The sequence below is a fragment of the Lagopus muta genome, chromosome 13 (assembly GCF_023343835.1).
Source record: "Lagopus muta isolate bLagMut1 chromosome 13, bLagMut1 primary, whole genome shotgun sequence".
Lineage (NCBI taxonomy): Eukaryota > Metazoa > Chordata > Aves > Galliformes > Phasianidae > Lagopus > Lagopus muta.
The window spans coordinates 10,495,440-10,518,479 of NC_064445.1; the positions used below are offsets into that span (position 1 = coordinate 10,495,440).

Consider the following 23,040-nt stretch of genomic DNA (forward strand, 5'->3'; position numbering starts at 1 on the left):
ACGCACAGCTCTCAATCTCCAACGTGCAGTTTTGCTGGTCCAGGGGGTACCTCCGTAGGTCCATCATGCAGGCAGCCGTGGTGGTGATCCTGAAAGAAGATGAGAGAAAGAAAAAATTACAATAATGATTATTTTTTAAAAAGGAGAAATGAAAGGCAGATGTGAAAGTCGGGCAGCATTTGGGGCCGCTGTTTCCCTGGAAACCAGAGAGAGCCACGGTGGGAGGGCAGAGGGAGGTGTGCGGGGGGCTGGATGCAGCTCACCCTCAACTGCATGGCTTACACCCTCCGTGACTAACGTCAGCAAGGCAGCATCTCTATTAGCAGGGTGGGGAGGGATTGGTGTTCCTCCCCTGTCTCTCCAGGAGAAAGACAAAGAAACTGGGAGTAGGCAGAGCTATGAGAGGAGAGAGATGTCAGATTGTGAAAGAGAGGCTGAGGGCAAGTGTCCATAGAACAGAAAAGCATTGATCATATTGTCCTGCAGTGGCCTCTTCCTTCCCAAATTGCCCCAGGAACTGCACTGCAGCCCCCACCCATCGGTGCCCCTCCATCACACTCACTGCCCTCCTGCTCATGCACTGTGTGCTGGTGACTCCACTAACAGATTCACTCCTGTGCAAGTGATTCCATGGTCAAGATTCACCTGACATGTGTGTACGTGTGTGCATCCCCTAGGAAAATAAATTTAGGGAGAGAAAATGGGCAGGGGTTGTTTTTGGGGTGTCAGTGCCACGCAATACCTATGGAAGGTTTTTATGCATGTGGGTGCATCTGTGTTACATGGTGCACACAAAGGAGCATTGCTTTCGGGGTTGGGGCATTTTGCAGTGGGGCAGGTCGGGTGCAGGCACAAAGCAGGGAGAGAGCAATTCAGCTGCTAACTGCCAGCCCAGAATTTAGCAGGCTGCCCCCATTTCTCAAATTTATTGCTCCCCTCACCCGTTAATGCAGTTGTCTTCCTGTGCAGTGTATGTGTGCAGAGTACTGAAAAGGGGGGAGAGATTGGTGCATTCCCCCCCCCCCTTCTTTTTTCAATTAACCATCTGGAAGGCATTAATCAAGCTACACATTTTTTACTATGTAGGCATAACCAGTGAACTGTTAACGAGAAAGCTTTATCTTCTGAGCCCTGTGGATGGGGAGAGAGAGAAAAGAGGGGGAAAAAAAAAAAAAAAAGACAAGAAAGCACATAGGATGAGATGGTGAACCAGCAAAAAAAAAAAAAAAAAAAAAAAAAAAAAGAAGAAGCAAAAAGGAAAATGCATCAATGAAAGAAAAAAGAGAGCAGAAAGGGGGTGTGTGGGTGAATCTGGACAGAAAACCAGAGGGGGCAGAGGGGGGAAGGTGGGTGCAGGCACCCGTGGGACAGCGCGGTCCTGGGGGCACAAGGGTGGGGGCTGAGCAAGGCGGGCGCGTGGCCCCGCAGAGCTGCTGGCTCTTTAAGAAATCTCGTGTGCTAAATTTATCTCTCTGCTGTCTGTGAAGACTGTTTGTAGGAGATGAAGCCTTGAGGAGAGCCTTTGCCACTGCCTGCCGTGCTATAAATAGATCCGGAGAGACGAAGGGAATTTATATATATCCTCGCTGGGTCTAGATACAACACTGCAACTGCCCTCTCTCAGAGCAGGGGGCCCAAGTGAGCTCTTAACCCTTTTATCTGTAATGCAGTTGAGGTGGAGGAGAAATCACGGAGGGGAGGAAGGATGACAGGACAGGAGTCACAGATGATCACTGCGGCTTTGGGTCCGCGTGTGTGGCTTTGCAGCCACTGCGTTTGGCCCCTCTGGGCGGATGAATGGGAACGCAGTGCCTGTCCCACCCCAACCCAGAGCAGGGTGGGGGGCACTGTGATGGGGGGACTGTGGTGTGGAGTACACCCAGAGCATACCTGGGGAGTGCACCTTGTCAGGAGAGCTCCCTGGAGAGTCCATCCTGGCCGGGCACTGAGACCAAAGAGTCACGAATGGGTATGACTCATCCCCCTGTGCCGCACACAGCATATACTGTATATATTATACTGCACCCGTGGGAAATAGCAGCTACAAACGCGCTTTCCAATTTTCCCTAACGTGTGAGATGCAAAAAAAAAAACACCAAAAAAAAACACGTATTAAATGAAAATTTTCCACCCCATTTGTGCGACCCCGCAGGCTAAAACCTTTCCACAGTGTCCATCCCCAAATTGTGGCCCAGCTGGCTCACTTGGCCACACGAAGGACATCCAAGGGAAGCCTCTTCTGCTTCAAGAGGGACCCGCTTGCCTCTCAGCAGGATTTGCTTGTCACCTGCAGTGCTGGTTGGAAATGCAGAGCACGACACAGTGAGCTATGGCCACTGCATGCCATGCGCCAAACCCTGCTAGCACTAACAGCCAGCATAAATCCAGAGCCACTCCAATGATTTTTGCAAGATCACACCAATTTACATCAGCAGAGATTTACATCAGGGTAGAATTTAGCCCTGTAGATTCAGAAGAAGAGAACTTCAGGACAGACAGGACAAAAAGGAGAAAAATGAGAAAAAGAGGATATTAGTCCTCAAAAATGAGGTAACAATTTTTCTTTTATTCGAATTAAAGGCTGGGCAACCTCTGCAGCTCAGCATCTTCCAGAGATAAATCAGTGGGCTCAAGGTCCCAAACTCCCAGTGACCTGTCCCATAACACAACTGGGACACACGAGAACAGGGACTAGGCAGCATGCGGATCTTTTTTTTGTTTGTTTGTTTGTTTTTTTCAGAGCAGGTGTAGCAGTGACACTGGGCTGTAACCACCTGCTTGTCTGGAGCATTTGCACCGTAGTGCTGCACCCATGGTGAGGTGCTCCCAGTAAGCACCAAGAGGGACCCCTGGATGTGGGCTCCTGCAGCATTATTAGATTCGGGGGGCAGCTGGTGTTGGGCATCAGGCTCTAGCTTGGGGCTTCCTATAACTTGATAAACCTTTTCAGGATCTAGAAAGTGATAACATCGAGGTGTTGGTACAGCATTGGAATGAGCTGCCAAGGGAAGTGGTAGAATCACTATCCCTGGAGGTAGGTGCTCAAAAAAAGGGTCAGTGTGGCACTGAGGGACATGGTTAGTGGGTACAGTGGTGATAGGTCAGTGGTTGGATGAGATTATCGTTGTGGTCTTTTCCAACCTCCATGATTCTGTGATGCTATGTTTCATTATTTTGTCTTTAGACATAAAAAAATATCCTGGACACCAATAGTACTTTGCCACGTCCTACTTGGAGACCGCGGGTGACCCACAGCATCACGACTCTGTTCCAAAGTGCACTACCGTAGCACACCTACTTGCCATTGCTGTATGCAGCACTCACCACCATTGGCAGAACGCCCACCTGTGGCCTTTCTCCCTGACCCCACCATTCACTCACTTCTAGAGGGAGCCACCAAGGGGTTTTTGCGCCTCCTTAGGTGGGTGTGTAACAAAGGAGGGTTGGACCTGGCAAAGGGATGAGAAGCTTTCCACCCCTCATAGCCAAAGGGGAACAGGAGTAAAACTCAGGCACCCCAGTGACCTTGTGGGGTCACTGTGCATCTCCTGTCTGTTCTTGAAGGCCACACTATCAGTCTCTGCCTCATGCTTCCATGATTTTAAACAAATTACTTTGATAGCTGCTGTGAAAAGACATGTGCCACAGGAGATAGCATGGAGAGAATTGGCCAAGGGAAGCCAGTGGGTATTCCCAGTTCTGGGTGTCTCCTCAGAGTCAGTGGGCAATAAAGGAGAGAGGAGATTAAAAGGTGGGAAAGTGAGGAGAGGACAGAAGAGTGATGATGGCAGGAGTGGTGATGAGGGCAACTCAAGTGGAGATGAGAGGTGGGAGAGCAAGTAGTGCAGGACAGAAGACTACTAGGGTAAGGGAGCAGCGGAGAGGGCTCAGAGGAAGTAAGGGGCAAAAGAGCCTGGGGATAGGGAGCTGGAAAAGAATGAGAGGTTAAAAGAAAAAGCAGAAGAGTAGAGATGAGGAGACAGAGACCAAGCCGTTGCTCTGCACACTGCTTTAGAGTGCATTCACTACAGAGACACAACCAAAGAGGAAGGGAGCATTGAGCGCGGGGCTGCAGGGGACACTGGGGAACGATGCCACCTTCCCCATGGCACTGGCACAAGGTGCTGGCACCCAGCCAGGCTGCGTCTTCTCCCTCCCTCTCTCCTGCTCCTCCTCTCTTGCTTCTCTACCGTCCCTCCCCTTTTAAATTCAAAAATTTGTGTGGTGTGAAATCTCATCTGCTTTGATGGCGATTCACAGCGACACTGCCCATCGGAGGGGAGCAGCTCGCCTGCTCTTCACATGATGCGCTCAACAAAGCGGCTGAGCCTGGCCAGACCACTCACCTCCTCCTCCCATCTCTGCCCCCTCTGTCTGCCTCCAAGTCAGCTCCCTCACACCACCACCTTCTCACCTCCCTCTCTACAAAGAAGATGTGCCTGTGCCCTTGCTCGAGTCACTGCTCCTCAGGTCTGTGGGCAGCTGTGCTATCTAGTCCTTGCTGCCCTGCTCCTGCGCTGCACAGCTGGCAGGCAGACATAGTTCATCTGGGGGGAGACAGAGCTGTGACAGAGAAACTACAGTACACCACAGAAAAGGAAAAGTAAAAAGAAAGAAAGGGACATGCATTCATGAGATGTCGAGCAGCCCTGGCAGGCTGTGTGTTGACGGACATCCCCCTTCTCTGCTAGCACCAGCAGATCCAAGCAGAAGCTGAGGTAGCACAGACACCTCACTCTGGAGAGCATCCTTTTGCCCCAGGGGAGGAATGGATCATTTCAAGAAGAGCAGCCAAAAGCTCAAAGTCACACCAGGCAAGTGCTAGGTCTCCATTTGTTATGATGAGGAAGCGATGCCCACCTGGAGTTTGTACTGACAAAGCAGATTCCAGCACAGAAAGGGCAGTGCAGCCTCACCGTGCTCCACCACTGCCTGCCCTATGACATGAGCACAGGAGTGTCCCACCACTGCTGCAGCTCAAAGGAAGCGCTCAGTCTTCTGCTTATCATCCATCCTCCACAAATTCTCCAACTTGAACACCATCAGACATTTCATTCCCTCTCTGATCCTCCTCATCACTGTTTACTTATTAATGGCTTCTTCTGTCTTATTTAGAATGATTATATAAGTTCACAGACAGCATAGAGCTCTGACCTGCTACTAAAACCTACCAAGGTTGACAGTCTCTCCTCCATCTCCTTTTTATCCCACTGCTTGCCCCCAGATTATCTGCCCCTCCAGCTCCTGCCTGAGCCTCATTTCCCCATACCAAACTCTGAAGTCCACCAGCCCATCCTCCAGGTCACCTCCAGAGTGTGAGAGGACCAAATTCATCAGCTACAAGTGTAAAGGGCAAAAAACGACTTCCCCAAAATACCACCTGGTTTCAAAATGAGCAGCTCCAGGCTCTGAAAGGAGGACTGGGAAGGAGAAAGGGGAAGATTCTCACATTTGAGGTGTTCCTGAAGCAAGTAGGGTTCTGTTCCCCCAAGCTCATCCTTACAAAATAAACTCTATGCATCATGTCTGTGTGTACACCATGAAACTAAACTTGCCTGGGACTGGTTTCTAGGGCTAGTGTCAAGCAATATGGAACAGCCTGTGCCTACACTTCACTTCTTGCCTTCCAGAGAAAGGGTCTGAGTGCATGCAGAAGAAAGAGAACAGGCACCAGCCTCTACTGGGCTCTAACTGGGAAAAGTCCAAGAGACTTCTTGTGGACACAGACCAAACCCAGAAAACAATCTGACAAAGTGGATTACCCCTGTCTGGCGCCCCTGTCCAGTTTTTAAGTTGCTGATTGCAACTTTCTGGATTTCAGATTGTCAGAGAAGTTGAAGATGTTTCTGTCTGCAAGCAATACAGACCCCCACAGCTAATTAGTAGCAATGAGAAGGTGTGGAAGCCACTCAAGTTTTGCAGGACGTGTGCAGAGCCCCCATGGGGCAAGTTAGACTTGTATAGGAATTTCAGTGACTAAGAGGAGAGAAAAGCAAAATTGCTGTTTTGCTGAGGGAGAAAAATTGAAATCAAATTTTCACTCTGCACATTCTCAAAGTCAGTCATAAAATCATGCTGGCAAATGTCACCTTCTGCCTGGCAGTAAGCACAAACTTCGAAGGGCCTGGAGGGATTTATAAACCCGTGGTGAATTTTGCCATTCTTTTAACACGGTCTGATCTTTGCAGACTCCCAGAGGTCATGTCAGAACCAAGAGTGAGGCAAGGATATGGAATATTTTACTCTGGTGTCTGTGTGCCTAAAACCAGCTCCATAAGCCTTGGCACAATCCTGCTAAGGTCACTCTGTTTCCAAAAGCATCTGTGCTTGCATAGGTTTCCTTTGATAAATAACACCATGCGCTGCGCTCTGATTAGATGGAGAGAAAAAAACTCTTCTAAACTAGTACTTCACCCACGGAATGAGCCCTTCTCCCACTCCCAAACACAGCACCATAGCAGACACTGTAGAATCACTGAATCACAGAATATTCTGAGTTGCAAGGGACCCGTAGGGATCATCAAGTCCAACTCCTGGCTCCAAAACCAACTCTGTCCCAGCAGAAACCAGGACATGGTCTGAGAGAAAATTGCTCAGTAGTCTCAGCGCAGCAAAAGAGCTCCTTAGTTATGATCTGCCAAGCCCCTGCTTCATAGGGAACCACCCTATGGAGAGAGCAAGGAGATGGCTGCAAACAGCAATCTTCAAGTGCGATGTGAGCCGAAGGGACCCTTTCTGCCAACTGAAGAACCAAAAAACCCAGGCTGGAATATGAAGAATGCAATGCAGACAGTGTTGGGCCCTGGTCAAAAGCTGGTGATGGGAGCTCTGAAGAAGACCCTAGAGTGAGCTGCAGTGGAACCCAAACCACGGGCAGCAGAGAGAGCAGGCTCAGAGGCACTGTGAAGCAGCATGCCCCGTGGTGGCTGTGCAGGAGATGGGGATGCTGGGCCACCTGTGCTGCTCCCCTGCACAAGATGAGCTGGAAGAAGTGTGTAAGTGCTGCCTGGCCCAACAGCAAGCACAGTGCCAGGAGTGGCACAAGGGCTGCCCTTCCTTGGGAGTGGTGGGAATGCAGTCCTGTGAAAGCATAAAGCAAGTGCTGCCAAAAAAGGTGTACCTGGATTCACTCAGGTGTAAACTGCAAATGTGGAGCTCTTTGAAGTATAATTATTCTCTTTGCTTAGCTTCAAGCCCTGAATAGGCATTTACACTGATGGGGACAGTGGAGGTCTGCCCTCCCTGTGTCCAAACTGCCTCAGCTCCAGCACTCCTCACTGCAGTGACTCTCATGGGCAGCTTTATAAAAAAAAAAGGCAGAGCAAAGCAAAACACATGCACACCCCACCACTACCACCTTCGCAAGAGGAGATCCCTCATTCTCTCTGCGCAGGATTTAGTCTGTGTCATCAAATTCCTCTGCAGCTCTCAGTTGCTCAGTTCACATCTCCCAGGCTCCTCGCCAAGCCCGGTGCTGTGTCCTGCACACTGTCCGCTCGGCTCTGTGCTGCTGCCCACTGTCCCAGCAAGAGCAGACCTGCAGCTCCGGCCCCCCAAAGCGCCTGTTTTGCTGGAATTCTGCTTTTCCCTCAATTGGAATGCAATCCAAGAGCTTCACGATTTCCCTGAAAGACGTTTTTAAGCTGGTTTCAAATACGATTTCGCATTGCTGTGCAAGAATTTCAGCGTCGTAACATTTGTTTCTATTTTTAGGCCTCTGAAAACAGATAGGAAAATACTGATGACATCAGCATTTGGTGAGTGTCAACTACCCATTCGCTACCAAATGGAAGCTGCACAGGCTGGAGATGGATATCTTACACCGTTACATGTAGCTTCTATGTGTGATGATGTAAAGCTTATTGCATACTACAGCAGAGACTGAACAGTCTCCAGAGGTCCAGAGAAAAGGTTTGTTGGTCCTCCCTTCACACGCCAGCAGTGGCAGTAACAGCAGCTTGAAACAGCGAGGGGGGTATTGACACGAGTGAAAAATTCTCTGTGTAACATCAGGAGTGAAACATCAACACACTCCAAAATACTTCGTAAATGAAAAATTTCTCCCTAATTTTTTTTTTGTTGTTTGTTTGTTTGTTTAAAATTGGATGAAGCCAGTGCAATTTCTAACAGAAAGCCATTAGGAGGAAAAATGCATTAAATCCAGCCAGTTCTATCCAGCTCCTCCTCACTTTTTATTTACCTCTCTCTGTGACACCAACAAACTGCTTTGTCTTGGTGGGTAGTTCCCTTAAGCCTTGCTTCATACTGCAGACCTAACATGTTGTCTTAGCACTTTCCTGCTGTGTGCCCCAGGTGACCGCCTGTGTTTCATGGACATTTGTAACCCTGCAAGATACAGAGGGGCCAGAGCAGCCCAGGCACAATCCTACACCTTCATGCTTCCTAAAACCCTGCTGGCTTTGCACCCTCCTGCAGCAAACCTCAGTTGCTAGGAGCATTCCTTGGGTTGGATCTGGGTTCCAGACCCCAGGATCTGGGCCATCTGATAGCTTGGGGGAATGGAGCTGGGAAATACCCGTGGCAGCCCCGCATCGCCTCCCAGCACAGCCCGTGGCTGTTTATGCATTCCTTTTGTCAGAGACCTGGCAACCAGCTTTTAATCCTAGCCCAGTGTGAATTAATTTTGGAGTAAGCTTTTGTATCGAGTGCTTTCCTAAGATGTAGCTGTATTACATCTGCTGCTCTCCCTTCATCCACTAATTCGCTAATTCTATCAAAAACAAGCATATGCTTTTCTGACACACAGCTTCCACAATGAAACAGAGCAGTGGAATAAAGGGCTTCATTTACTCAGGGAAACGAGTTATCTGAGGCTTGATCTTGTCCTCACTGAGGTCAGAAACAAAATACCCACTGACTTCCACGTGAGCTAACTTGGACCTTGTGGTCTGCTCTGGGGTTTGAGCCTGATCCTGCCTGAATGCTCACTGGAGCCGGGGCTGCCAGGGTGTCATCCTCCCCGCTCTCTGACATCAGAGACTGCTGGAAAGAAAAATGACTGTTGTGCCACAAATAGCACGATTGAGTCACTTTGCTACAGGATCAGCTCAAAGGAGGGGGAAATGGCTGGTGAGAAGGTAGAAGGAGAAGGAGCAGAGCTGTGCTATCTTGCTTGGGCAGAAACAAACAAACGGGCCAACAAATGTTAAAAAAGAAGAACCAACAGAAATTGCCTTCTTTAGCTTTCTTCTATCAGAGCAACTCCATTTTAAAATCCTTTCAAAAATGCAAGACAAGACGAGATGGGCTTCACCCTACAGGAAGGACCTGCACTTCCCTTTCTGTTTGCAGAGCAAGTGTCGGTGCACGTGTACAAAGATAAAGGGAGCACAGGTGAATGTTTAGCTTGTTTTCTTACCTGCTTACACCTGCTGTGCACATGGCTGTGTATTTTTGAATACGTTCACAATACTTTGCACCTGCAAAACTGCACTTAACGCTTCTGTGGTCAGCAAAACCACAGGTGCAGGAGTCAGTCCAGACTGCAAGCCCTAAAGGAAACGTCATCTGTACCACTATGAATAAATTTTGAGACTTCAGGCATTCAGGGCACCTGGCTTGTCCCCCTGTACCCCAGTGCCTTCAAGGCATTAAAAGCTGGCCACCCTGGCCAGAGGCACAGCCCAGGAACAGAAGTTGCAATTGCTTGCTGCTTCATTTTTGCAGTTGCAGTTCTCTCCAGGGGCAAGAGAGCAGCTTCCAGGAAAACCAGCCAAAAGTTAAAACAACACAGGCAGCTCTTACTATGGCACTGGAAATAACAGGGGCAAACAGCTGTCATTTTCTTTCTTTTGGCCTGCATGCAGTTTTCCTCAGCTCACCCATTTACGCAGGCACTGGGAGGGAGCTGAGCTCCCCTGCCCATGCTGCAGGGCCCTGCAGGAGGACAGGGGCAGGAACAGTGCCGGAGGTGCTCATGCAGCATCCTTCCCTGCAAATCTTCCATGGGCTTCCACAGCTCTTCACCCGTGCAGCAGGGTTCACACTGTTCGCTCTTGGAGCTGATTAAATGGCAGCTGATAAAAATATACTAGATACCAGCATCTCTGCTTCTTTTGCTGTGCAGGTGCATGCTAAAGTCTCCTACCAGCCTGGGGGAGGCAGCTCTGCACTCAGGTGGGCTGGCTCAGCAGCTCCAGCTTCACAGCACTTTGTGCCCCCTCCTTCACAACAGGACAGGATTTCTGCTCCTACATACCCTGATTCAAAGCATCTTCTTGCCCAGCCCAGCCTTCATACTTTGTTTAATGCAGCGGAGAAATCTGGGGTAGCCAGCTGGGTGAAGGTTACAATATTTTTGGTGAGTAAAGTTCAGAGCAGTATCAGCCAAGCAACATCACTGGCCCAAGGTCAAGAGATGGATGCTCTTGGGAAAGGAGAGGTGGAATTGGTGGAGGCTCACAGCTGAGCTTATTCCATCTTTTGCTGTATCAGAAGAGCAAGAAGCATACTCTATTCAGAAGGACAATTAAGTGCGGACATCAGAAGACCTACCTACTCCAGCCTGCTCCTTACCACAAGCAGCCACTGCTTCTCTTTTGGCTCTGCCATAGGGAAGCACTGGGTACAAGTCACCCCATTGTCCCTAGCAGAACAACGCCCTGTTTTGCTGTGCCCACACTCAGCCCTGCTCTCATAGAAGCAGCACTGCTACTTAAAAAGGAGGAAATCATCATAGAAAGTCAGATTTTGTCACAAAGCTCAAGGCAGCAGAAGAGCTGATACTGTAAATGGGAAGGGTGGGTGTACCCTCTTTGAAAGAGAAAGGTCTTTCCTCCCCCTCTGCTGCACTGGGACTTAAGCCCAGAGCTGCTACCACAATCACTTGTGAATGTGGAGGCAGGTTGAAAAGCCAGCTGTGAATTTTGGTAGTCGAAAAGGGAATAAAAGAAAAAAAGAAAAAGCAAAAAACACACAACACAAAAAAACACCCACCAAAAAACAAACAAACAAACAAACAAAAAAACAACCAAAAAACTAGGGTTGGGGAAACCATTGCCTAGATCTCAGCTACAGTATCCAAAACTGTGCTGCACTTCTACTTACAGCTGCAGACTTCTCTTTTAGCCCCTACCTGCCCTGGCATCTCCACAAATCCAGGTAACACAGCAAGCCAGCCTTCACTGCACTCAGAGTACTTTCAAATTCTGTGGACTGCCAACACAAATCTGTTCTACACACCACAAGAAGTCTCCTCACTGAGGACCATTCCCCTACTAAATATCGACTTTCAAAGCACAACCATCAAAATTGCTATGATAAAGACAAGCAATTTTTTTTTTTAATGGTCCAAAAACATTTCTTATATTTCATGGTCAAAAATGACTGAAATGTTTGGATTCAAGTGCTACAGAAGTTAGGTACTGGAGTAATGAATTCTTGTGTCTCTAAGCCAAACTTACAGAAAATTGTAAGCAACTGAAAATGAGTTTTTCAAATGGAAGTGAATGCACTGTATAACAGTAACCTGAAAAGCACAGAACCAACTCTTCCCATCTCCAACACCTGTCTATAGCAGTAGAGAGATCTTTGGCAGTCTGAAGGTAACAACCATTTCCAGCCTGGAGAAAGATGCTTAAACCTGTGCAGCACCTGGGTATGGCTTGGGTCCCTGTCTGCGCCTTAAGAAAATATGAGAATATCATTCAAATGAAAGAAATTTAGATGATCATTCATGAACATAACCAACAAGAATCCCCCTCACACCTACCTCAGGCCATACAGGACCGTCCCATCAGGATGGAGCCGAATCATGCGATTCTTCACTGTCACCCCATGCAGAAAGGACTTCTTGTCATTCAGGAAATAGGTGTCTGGCAGCCACAGCTGGTCAGCCACCCGGTTGTCCAGGGTCAGGTTGAGAGGAAGGTCGTTATATGCCAGGCGTTTGTCCCGCCAGCTCTGCTGGAAGTACATGGTGATGGTGTAGTCCTAGGAGAGAAACATGCAGAGACATAACTCAGACCCTCTCTGCGGCCACTGCGGAGACATCTGGTGGGTCTTTACCATTGCTGGCACCCAGATGCTTCTTTCTGAACCAGCACCAGCTGGGGAGGGCTGTGTTTTCTTCTGGGAAAATGGAAATAAGGCAGTTGCTAAAAGCCACTTCTAGTCTGAGCAGAAATTCAGGAAGCTCCCAAGGGCACATGGAAAATCTTACCTCCGGGCCAAGGATTCAAAGTCAGCCCAGGCCAGCCATGACAAGCTATTAGCGCCTGCCTTGTTATACGAGCAGAGCTGGGAGCTCATCGAGATTCTTGGTGAGGGACATATGTGGAGGAAATCTGTCACCAGTGGAGCATGACCGACTGGGTGAGGGGCAGTGCCCTAACCATCCCCAGCCCCCGCAGTGCCCTATGTATCTCCTGCTCCCTTCCACTCCAACTGTACAAAGCTGAAGCTTAAAACAGCAGCTAAGTCAAGATTTTTCTAAGGGGAAGGGAGAGATGTTTTGTGGCCCATAGCTGTAGCCTTGCAGAAACTACTTTAGATGCTCTACAGTAACTGTATATCCTGGAGAGGCCTAGAGGCCCCAAATCAGCTTATTCACCAAGACATACACAGTGCTGCGGCGCTGTGATGGAGGGATAATTGTTTCCTTCCAGATAAATGAGTGGTACAGGAAGGGGTCTTGTACAAAATGATAAAATATTCACTCAACAGCTCTTAAATAGGCCAGGAGCCAGATTTTTATGGGTAACCAGCTAACAAGATGTAGATAAGGAAGTGGGCAGGGGAAACCACGTGCAGAATCTTACAGAAACCAGTAACTTTTGACAAGTCCCTAAATAAAAAGCACTCTGCAAATGCACGCAAATGAACTGTTGGGGTCAGAGATATGTTTCTTCCTATGCAGATATGGACAGCACAACAGGAGCCCCCTGAACCATGCAGGTTTGCATGAGGGGCATTTCTGCTGTGCAGAGGAGGGCTGGTGAGGACCTTGATTCTGCACTAACATCTGGGCTGAGTGCAGAGGCATCCTGCCTGCCCACCTTCTCCCACTTACTTTACTCAAAGCCAGGTTTGGTTACCTCTGAAAACGAGCTCCAATAATCCCACTGTATAGGCATGCCAGGGTTTGAGTGCCTAACTGATTCAAAAATCTAGACCCACATGTACATCCAAAAGGTCACAGAGCAACAAATATGTGGTGTTGTCTGGATACAAAAGTTATTTCTGTCACCTTTGCATTATATTGAGAAGAAAAAAAAAAAAAAAAAAGTGCCTGTTTTCTGGCCTAGAAATTGTTTTGCTATGATTTTTAAAGGACTAAACTCTTGCTAACTCTTGCTTCCCAATCCATCCCTCATTCTGATTTTGGTTAAGGACCCTGCTAAAAGAAAATGTTCTCCCTGCTTTCCTCTCCCAGTGGGTAAGGAAAGGCAAGACCTGTGTTGGAAGGACCCACTCTGCTCTGCCCAGCAGCTCTCAGTGAGCTGTCAGCTCTGAGCCCCCTCTCTCAGCCATTTGCAGAGGCTTTGCTCTCTTCTCCTCCTGCTACCCATGTGATGCATGCACAAAGCAGAGGTGAGAGTAGCACGTGGAGCTGGCAGACACTCCAGACCTCCTGTAAGGAGGGAGAGCAGCACATGTTGAGGCCAGCAAAAGCCCCAGAGAATGAAGAGGAGCTTATCTGAAGGCCTCACATGTTAAAATGGCAGTGCATCCTACCAGCTAATGAGGACAGGGCTGTTAATGTACATCTCCAAACAACAGAATGTGACTGATAGCTCATCCTTTCTGATGCAGCAGAGACCTCAAAGACAATGTAAGGGGACTTGAACAATGAAAGGCTGGAATGTGGACACAAGAGGGGTATGGATGGAGAAAGGTATCTCCTGCAGAACTCCAGAGAGGACAAATGCAGAGCAACAATATGAGGGTCTCCCATTTTCCCCAGTTAACAAGTAATTGTTAACTGCTACTTCAGCTTACAGAGTTTCACCTTCTTTTGTAAACATAATGGTTACTGAGCAATATACAAACAACTAAATGCACCGAAAAAAACCACCACAACAACAAAACAACAGTAGAAAGGCTCTGATAGAAGAAGGAAGCAGCAAGGGAGGAAAAATAGTGCACAGATTAAATAATAAATACTAAGCAGAGGCTTAAGATGACAGCATCTGATTTTCTGCAGTGGGTCGCTGTACAAGAACAGGCTGAAGGTAAAGTAATGAAAACAACTTTCCACAGAAGCAATGGAACTTGTTACAAAAGCAGGAGGTCAGCTGCTTTACAGCATTTTAGAAGGCTCAGGCATGATGTGGAGAAAGCAGTCCTCCAGGTTAGAAAAGGGAAGGACTAACATACCAGGAAAGGAGAACAGCCCAGGGATGCAGAGCATCCTGCTGCAAGGCAGAAGCTCCAGCTCCCAACAGACAGACACCAGAAGCATCCCTCCTGGGCAGGCTGCTCATAAACCATCAGCACAGCTCCTGGCAGACGTGGATCATTGGAAGGTTAGATCTGATTGGTTTCCTCTGTGTTATGACCTATACAGACCCCAGTACAAAACCTGACCAGAGGCAGAAGTGTGCAGTCTTGTTGCAGGCTACAGTAGATTCAAAAGCCAGAATTAGAAATTGAAGGAATACTACATGCAAAAGAGTCAAATCTTTGCTTAGAATACAGTATTATTGGCAACATGGGTGTCTCCTGTGCCTAGCCCACGTCTCCAGTACCTTTCTTCTAAAGTGAGAGAGCTTTTAAAGTGAAGGCAACATTTTCAGACTACATTTCACCAAAAACTTGAAAGTTGCTGGAAGCAATGAGGAGAATAAAGGCCATTTTACAACTTACTCCATCTCCAGATGTGCCACTTAATTTTGTCCCCCAGTTTTCCCTCCACCCCTAACTTTGACAAAACAGCTCCCTTTGGAGAAGTGACCAAATAAAAGTCCTACCCCATATAAGCAAATGACATATGGTCTCCTTGTCCAAGATCATAAAAGAACATTAGGAAAGCCAAGATGCTTCAGAAAGAGAGAGAAAAATGGAACATCTGACTTAGTAAAAACCAAGCTGCCACTGCCAGAGACTAATGAACAGTTTGTTGGCTTCAGCTTCTTTGATGATTAAACACCAGCTCCTGTTCCCATCATTCCTGGGAGAGAAATTAAAGGACAAAGTAGTCCTCCAGTATGTTTTATTTTAAGGAGAGGGCAGGGAAAATAGGAATTATTTTTAAGGGAAGGAGAGAATGTGCCTACAATCTTTTGCAAAGAAACAGAGCAGTGTAAAATGCACAAGAAAATATATGAAGGACAGGGCAAGATGGCCACAGTTCTTAGCAAGCTTGTTTAAGAAAACTCCTTTGCCCTCACAATGGATTGTCCATTTCCATGCAGATAAAACAAATCAACGTGTTCTAGATCTTAAAAAGCACCAGTTAATCTGGCATTAGTAAAGGCACAATGACAATCTTTCCTTCTCCAAGACAGCACTAAGTCTGTCTTAGGCTCTCACCTTTGCCTAGGGCAGGAGGCAGCAGCTCTTGTACTTACTGTGCTTTTCATGGGGAGAGAATTCTGCCAACATCCTGCTTTTAATTTATCTTCTGGTGCAAGCCAGTGCCCAATTTACAAGTCTGAAGTTCTACATGACAACTGCTATACTTAAAGTGACAACTATTTTAGATATTGTCCTTCTTCCTGTTCTTCAACTTAGAAGGAGAGAAATCCAGAATCTCTTTCCATCTACCCTAATTTTGAATAACCCAATATCTCCAGATATAGGTGACAGGAGAACCACATTGTACCTTGCCAACAATGCAAGGGAACAAATGTGTTTGCTTCTAGGACAGGCTTTGTGCACCTCTGTACAGCAGGTCTTTGTGATCTTAAACTCATTTTTCTTAGGACCTTGGAAGAAGTTTGCATGGAGATGTTTCCCCTCACCAATCTGATCTACTTTTTAGTAATTTGCATGTGTTTAATTGCTGAATGCATGTCCAGAAACTGGGACATATCAGCTGTATCCTCAACAACTAGGGGTGTGCAAGTGAAGTGTCATCTTGTTGCCCTATTTCTCTCCTGCCACACTCCATCTCTATAGCATCTGCACTGGTGCTAGTCCTGCATTATGTTAGCATGCTACGTGCTTGCATTTTGCACACCCACAGCAAACCGTAGAATGGCACTGCTGGCTGCATCCCATTTCTTCACCCATCTCCCAGCTTCCCCCAGCCCATCTATTTGTACTTCGTAGGAGCTACCCTTACTGCCTTGCAATATATTGCCAGTGCCCTGCTGCATACACATACGGGCATATCTAATATACAGCCATTAAAGCTCAAAAATATGTATGTAATAATCATTTGTATCCAATTAAACATGCAACAACTGGCCTATTCAGCTAAACTGAATTTGAGTGAGACATTTAAGCAGTGACTAGTGAAGATACTGGTTTCTAAAGCCCTCAGATGGCTGAGGGGAGAACGCTGAACTATGCCAAAGGAATGGTGAAGCTGGAAGACCAATGACACTTCGTAAACTCTTTCAAAGGTGCTTCACAGCCTCTGCATGCACCTTCAGAGAATTTTCATTTTACAGTGACTTTCTTACCTTTTGCTTGCTGAGAGCTGCTCAATTCAAGTGGTCAACACTCATTATGCTTTCTAGCAGGAACAACACGGTAGCAGTAAAATGCAATTTCACTAAAACATTCCCAGAACTCTTTATTCCTCTGGGCTATTATTTTTGAAGAATTATTATTATTTTTTAATGAAATGTCCTCTTCATCGTCTTGTCAAGAGGTTTATTGGACACCAATCTGGTCGAACCATACTCCAGACAGGAGATTTTCTGAAGCCTTCTAAATAGACACTGACTGCCAGACACTATAGGAAGAGAAGGGAGGAATGGCAAGGAGAAAAGGATACTTCTACATCCTTCAAGGGACTTAGAAGCCCACTGGGATTAGGTACTCTAGAAAACAGTTCTATGTCTCTCTTCCAGCTCAGTCAATGCTATTCTGTAGATTTTGGGCACTTTAATCTACCCGTGAAATTGTGAAATTGAGACAGTGATGCTAACTTGCCTCTGTGTTGCAGATTAGGATCCTACATCTCTAGGCAAGTGCTAAGTGTGCAGTGCACAGAACTACTCTTTTTTTTTTTTTTTAATTGCCTGGGAAAATAAAACTTGAAACGGAGTTTGTAATTCACTTTGGCATTCAAGACCATCAGTGCAGCTTAGGGCTGCATGGATGAGGAATCATGGCATGAATGAAGCAATACTACTACTTTACATGGCAGAACAAAATATCGTACGTATAGTTCTGAGCACCAAAACCATGGCTCCTTCTGCATTATCAAGGCACACTATGCTTGAAGGACAGTTTTAACTTAGAGAAAGAAGAGTTGTTATTCCATGGTTTAAAATAAAAACAACAAAAAGACCCACCAAACTGCTGCAAAGATGTTATTTCCCTGGAGACAGTTGGAGGCAAACAAATCCTTTAAATGATGTAAGACATCTAACATGTCTTGGGTGGAATAATTGCCACCACTTGGTTGGCAACTCAGTTGGTGCAAAGTGGCTTGACCAAAAGGCTACATGGTAGAGCTAATTTCCCTTAGAAAGCACAAGAGTTTGATCATGTAGAAAAGATAAGTGGGACTAGGCAGAGATGATATGGAATCAGGCACAGAAGATGCAGATGTTTTTCTGGCAACACGGCACTGTCAGGCCAAGTGGGGGGGTATCCCAAAGGGAGAGGATGGCAGCCTGTAGTCTGAAAAACAAGGCTTGCTTTTCAACAGGCCTATGAAAACTTTTGCAAATTATTGCACTCAAAAAAGCCAGGACTTTTATACACATAGGCCCATTTCTATATCTGATGTGACAGATTCTGCATGAGTACTCTGCATAGCTGTATCTGTGACCTCTACGCTTGCAGATTGTGTTAGAAAAAAAGGGCTAGCAGTCACTTGTGTGTGAGCAGAGAACCGTACAGTCATTCTGGGACAACTGTAAGGTAGAATGATACCAACTGATAACCCATTCTTGGCAACATCTACCATCTAGGGTGCTGACCAGATGGGGTATCATACTTCCAGGCTACCTCTGCTTCCAGTCATGCCCTTGATTGTGCCTGGGCAGAGCCAAAGGAGCCAGACTGAGCAGCAGCGGCACACAAGATATGGCCTACGCTATCATTCTCCCACTTTAGCAATCCAAGTCCTGGCTGCAGGAGCATAAATCTGATGGATGGGTGCAGTGTAGTTAACTGATGATAGCCTTCAAAATGTAGCTTATGAAACACTCCTGATCCTGCTGAACGAGTCAAGTTTATTACAGGATGCATGAGGCAAAAAAACAGATTTCAGCAGGCTGTAGAGGTCCACAAGCAAACAGACTTGGACTTCACGGCCAACTGGATGGCAAAGAACAAACTGCAGTCCTTGTCCATGCTGAATGAGTGCTCTCTGCAGTACCAGGACCAACAGTCCTGGAGCCAAGGAGCTCTATTTGCAGAGCTGGCTGAAAGTTGTTGGCAGGGAGCCCATGTGAGCTCGGTAAATAAAGTATCCAGATAATAAAAATACCCAAAGGCACTGTTTAATTTTTCTGAGGGTTCTGATACAGCCAGCAATACTGCGAGGGAGCAGAAATCTTGCAGACAGGAACATGAGCACAGAGCAAAGCTGACCTTCCAGAAGAGAGGAACAAAAGACACCTGGACAGAGGTTTAAGAGAACCAGGATCATACTGGAGCTGGTGTGTCATAGACCTTCAAGTCTGCTTGAACCTCATCAACCACATCAAGTTGAAAACTTGGAGAACAAAAGGGTCAGTACTTTGTGTATCCATGACCTAGGAATGCAAAGTGCAAGGGAAGGGAGATGAAAGGCACAAGCTGCCTTCTCCTGCAGTCACAATGACGTAAAAGGAGATCCTGTGGCAGCAGGTTGCAGCAGTGGAAGAGGGAGGTGAAGAGGGAGATGTTTACAGCTTGCAAGATGTAAACATGCTTGGGTTTGCATTTCTCTTCATTAGAACCTCAGGTGGGAGCTCACAGCATACTGTAAAGAGGAGTGTGAGGGATGTATAAGAGCGCACATCCCAGTCTAGTGGCCCTCTGCTCCCTGGCAGATGGAAGGCAGCCACCTGCATGTGCCCTGCAGGCAGTGGTGTGGAAGGAAGCAGGGGTTGTAGGATCCCATCTTTCACTTCTTTTCCTGACAGTTTTCTGGCTGGAGACGCCCCGAGAGCCCGCATTTCATCCCACATGCATGCACTACCTCCTTCCCCAAAACGATCCCTTTCATCTGACTAGAAGGCTTTTCTGGATCTACAAACAGCTCAGCAGATCCTTTCCCTTTCACCATCACTTTTCCTTGAATGTTCATTTTTCTCTGTAGCCTAGCAACTCTGCACAGACTCAGAATATTAACAGCTCCTGTCCCCACACACAATCTTCTCCAGAGGCCTGAAAAATGTGATAGCAGAAAGGCTGAGAGTGGCAGGAGCGAGCACGAGAGATGTAGGGAGCACGCAGGGAGCCTATATCAGCATTCAGAAACAGCAAAGCTATTCAGCTGTCGTATCTGCCACCTTCACTCAACATGTACATAACATATAGAGCTATATATAGCCCCATTTATTTACATATTCAAATAGCAACACGACACGCACGCCCTTGTATTCAGAGCTGGGTTCTATATTGAGGTGCTGGCACTCTTGCGCACACACATTCCACTGCTGCATGCTATAAATATATATATGACAAGATGTCAGCAGGTCAGATCCACAAGTTCTAATACAGTTTTCAATCAACCAGATGATTGAAATCTTCGCTTGTGGGAAGATACTTCTGCAGTAATCTTCTCCAGTGCTGCAGCATTGCTATTGAAACAGGTGGCCATTTAGAACACTGTTCTCAAATACAGACAGCTTTTTAAATATATAAATATATATAAATATATATACAAAGGCTGTGGGAGTTCTGCCTCTAATATAAAAACCGAAGCAGGAAAAAATCATCCAGGAGAATTTTCTGCAGTAACAATTCTAACTACTACAGGAATGCCACAGTGCAAGCTGAAGTGGTTCATACCACTGCCATACAACGCTGACATGTTCAGATCTAAAGATAACTTGGCTTGTTCAGGAACAGATGGAGCACTGCAATACATAGCACTGTTCAGCTGAAAGCGTGCTGCAAACCATATAGCCATGGACTCTCATCCTCTCCAATATGACTTCTTTCCTGCTGTGGGGTAGAGTCATCTACGAAATGCAGTGTGAACATAAGTCTCTTCATTGAGAGCACAGAATATTCAGATGGGGGAAATCACCCATTGAGCCAGGCATCTGAACTCATTCTCAGTCCTAGAAGTGGGTTTGATTAAGCCCTGCTGAGGTTCAGACTTGTGATACTGGAGGACTTGCAGAGCTGCTCCTTAGGAAAAATGACAAAATGGAAAGATGCTTAATGGGGATGTGTAAATGCTTATACTCAATAAGCAGCACCAGCACATCTTATTAGTGCTGCAAAATCCCAGATTTGGTCTAGGAATCAGCCAGTCCATCCAACTGCTTGTCCGTATCCAATCTATTCCAGTTGCACAGATAACTGGTTTCCTGCATAACCTCCCATTAATTTATCCTGCGAATGCTACAGGATTTCTAGGAGGAAATCTGCATGGTGGAATAGAAAGCCTCGGGGGGAAGGAGTCATACTCTAGCTCAGCAGCTCCCAGTTTTTCTTCAGCTGAGAGCTTATTTCAGCAAGGCTTCCACAGCTCATTATCAATTGATCTACGTCCATGGTAAAATCATGCAATTCAGCCAACAAAAATATTTCACTCCAGAACATCATTAATGACAAAGACATTAGAGCCTTTCAGCACAAACACAGGGGACTTCATTATAGGAGATGCTATAAAGCTTTCCCCCACTCCCATGAGGACAGATCCAAGCAGAACTGCTGCTTTACCAGATTGCCCTCTGCATACACACCTCAAATCCATGGGACCTCCATTTCAGAAGGAGTTTCTGGCTCCTTGTGCAGGTCCTAGCTTTCTTCTGGCCATTGCATTTGAAGAAATGGTATGGTGATCTTTGGGTTGTTACTTAGGAACTTGACTCTAAGATGTAGTGAATTCACTGGGCTGTCTCTAGAGGTGGCCAATATCAAGGCCAAAAATGTAGGGAGAATTTTGTCATTGGAATAGGATGATTTTCAAAGTATTATGGAAGATAGATAAGATTTTTCCCTTCTACAAGTTGCCATAAATACAGTACATATTGACATATGAGTCACACTGACCTATTTTCCAGTTTTTAACCCAAGCCAATCTCTGTGTAACTAATTTCATAACCAAGAATGTGGAGTACATCAGGATCCTTCACAGTAGTTTGCTTTTTTCTTAACTACTTTGTGCAAGATCACCACCCTATTATGGAAGGATCATGTTTTGGGGCAGGGATGGGAGCCCTGCTTGTTTGAGTTTCAGCAGCCACTCCCACATCTCATCACACAGAAGTTCCCTCAGACCTGATGCTTTTCTTGTCTCCATGCAGTATCTTAATCTAAGGGCTGTCAAAAAGGACTTGGGGATATTGGTAGATAGCAAGCTGGATGTGAGCCAGCAATGTGCCATCACAGCTCAGAAAACCGACTGTATCCTGGGCTGCATTAGAAGCACTGTGGTGAGCAGATTGAGAGAGGTGATCCTGTCCCTCTACTCTGCACTGAGACATCACCTGGAGAGCTGCATCCAGATATGGAGTCCTCAGTACGGGAGAGACATGGAGCTCCTGGATGCGTGCAGAGGAAGGCCACAAAAATGATGCAAGGGATGGAATACCTCCCTACAAGGACAGGCTGAGAGAGCTGGGGCTGTGCAGCCTGGAGAAGAGAAGGCTCCAGGGAGACCTGAGTGTGGACTTTCAATAGCTAAAGGAGAGCGGTAAGAAAGAAGGGGACAGATTCTTTAGCTGGGTATGTTGTAATAGGACAAGGGGAAATGGCCTCAAATTAAAAGAGGGGGTTTTAAATTGGACATAAGAAGAAGTTTTTTATGATAAGAGTGGTGAGTCACTGGCACAGGTTGCCCAGTGAGGCGGTGGTGCCCCATTTCTGGAGACACCTCAAGGTCAGGCTGGATGCGGCTCTGAGCACCTGATGGAGCTGTAGGTGGAGCTGGACTAGGTGAACTTTAAGGGTCCCTTCCAACTCAAATGAGTCTATGACTTAATTCTGCATCTTTAAGTACAATCAGTAGGATTTCTGTGAAAGTAGAATGTGGTGTGAGCAGATATCCACAAGCAGCTCTTGGCTTTTCAAACGGTGCTGGTAAATCACCTTGAGACCCAGCAGTCTATGATGGGATGACAGCTGGAGGAATAGGCAAGACAAGTAAGGTCTAGAAATAGCAGTGAAGGTGGGTTCTTGCTATGGATTAGAGTTTCTCTCTCCCTTTCTACAACTGTCTTTATTTCTTCAAGCAACTCACAGACAATAGGAAAAATAGAAATAGGAAGGGATGCTGCTGCTTCCCTTCAGCTAGCATGGGGTTGTGTGTTTATGTAGAAGTTACTTTCCATTGCTGGAGAAAGCCACCCAGGTGACTGCATGGCACCCTGCAGAGGATACTGCTCACAGCTGTAGAGCAGGACCTTCCTTCTCATTCCCTGTTACTTCTCTCCTTCAGGAAAATACCACTTAATATGTACAGAACTGCTACTGTTTGATTTTCCAAGCAAGCAGCCACCCAATGCATTACAGCCCTGCATGCAAGTGACAATTGCTGCATGACCTAAGTGGTACTGAGGCAATCATTGGCAGAGGAAGGCACAGACCATTGCCAGCTCCGAAGAAACCTACCATCTCAGCCACATGCTTGCAATATCACAGTTTAAATGACAGCACACCGAATCCTCTAGCACATGAAACAAAGCACAACTCCTATTTGTCCACACCACCACAAAATCTGGGTACATCAGAGCTGTACCATGCTTATGCTACACTATAAGAATTTGGCCCTTCTTCAGCACCAAGGCATCC

The 23,040-nt window shown here is 46.7% G+C and overlaps 1 protein-coding gene across 2 annotated transcripts in view; it reads right to left on the reverse strand.

Moving 5' to 3' along the window:
- LOC125699590 (gamma-aminobutyric acid receptor subunit beta-4) overlaps positions 1-23,040 on the reverse strand; it is a 66,422-nt gene that overhangs the window by 10,190 nt on the left and 33,192 nt on the right. For both annotated transcript variants that reach the window (XM_048959283.1, XM_048959281.1), the window contains exons 4-5: positions 11,732-11,952; positions 7-89 (exon numbers count right to left, since the gene is read on the reverse strand). In XM_048959283.1, the coding sequence (XP_048815240.1) occupies positions 7-89; positions 11,732-11,952 (304 nt within the window). The remainder of the gene's footprint in view (positions 1-6; positions 90-11,731; positions 11,953-23,040) is intronic.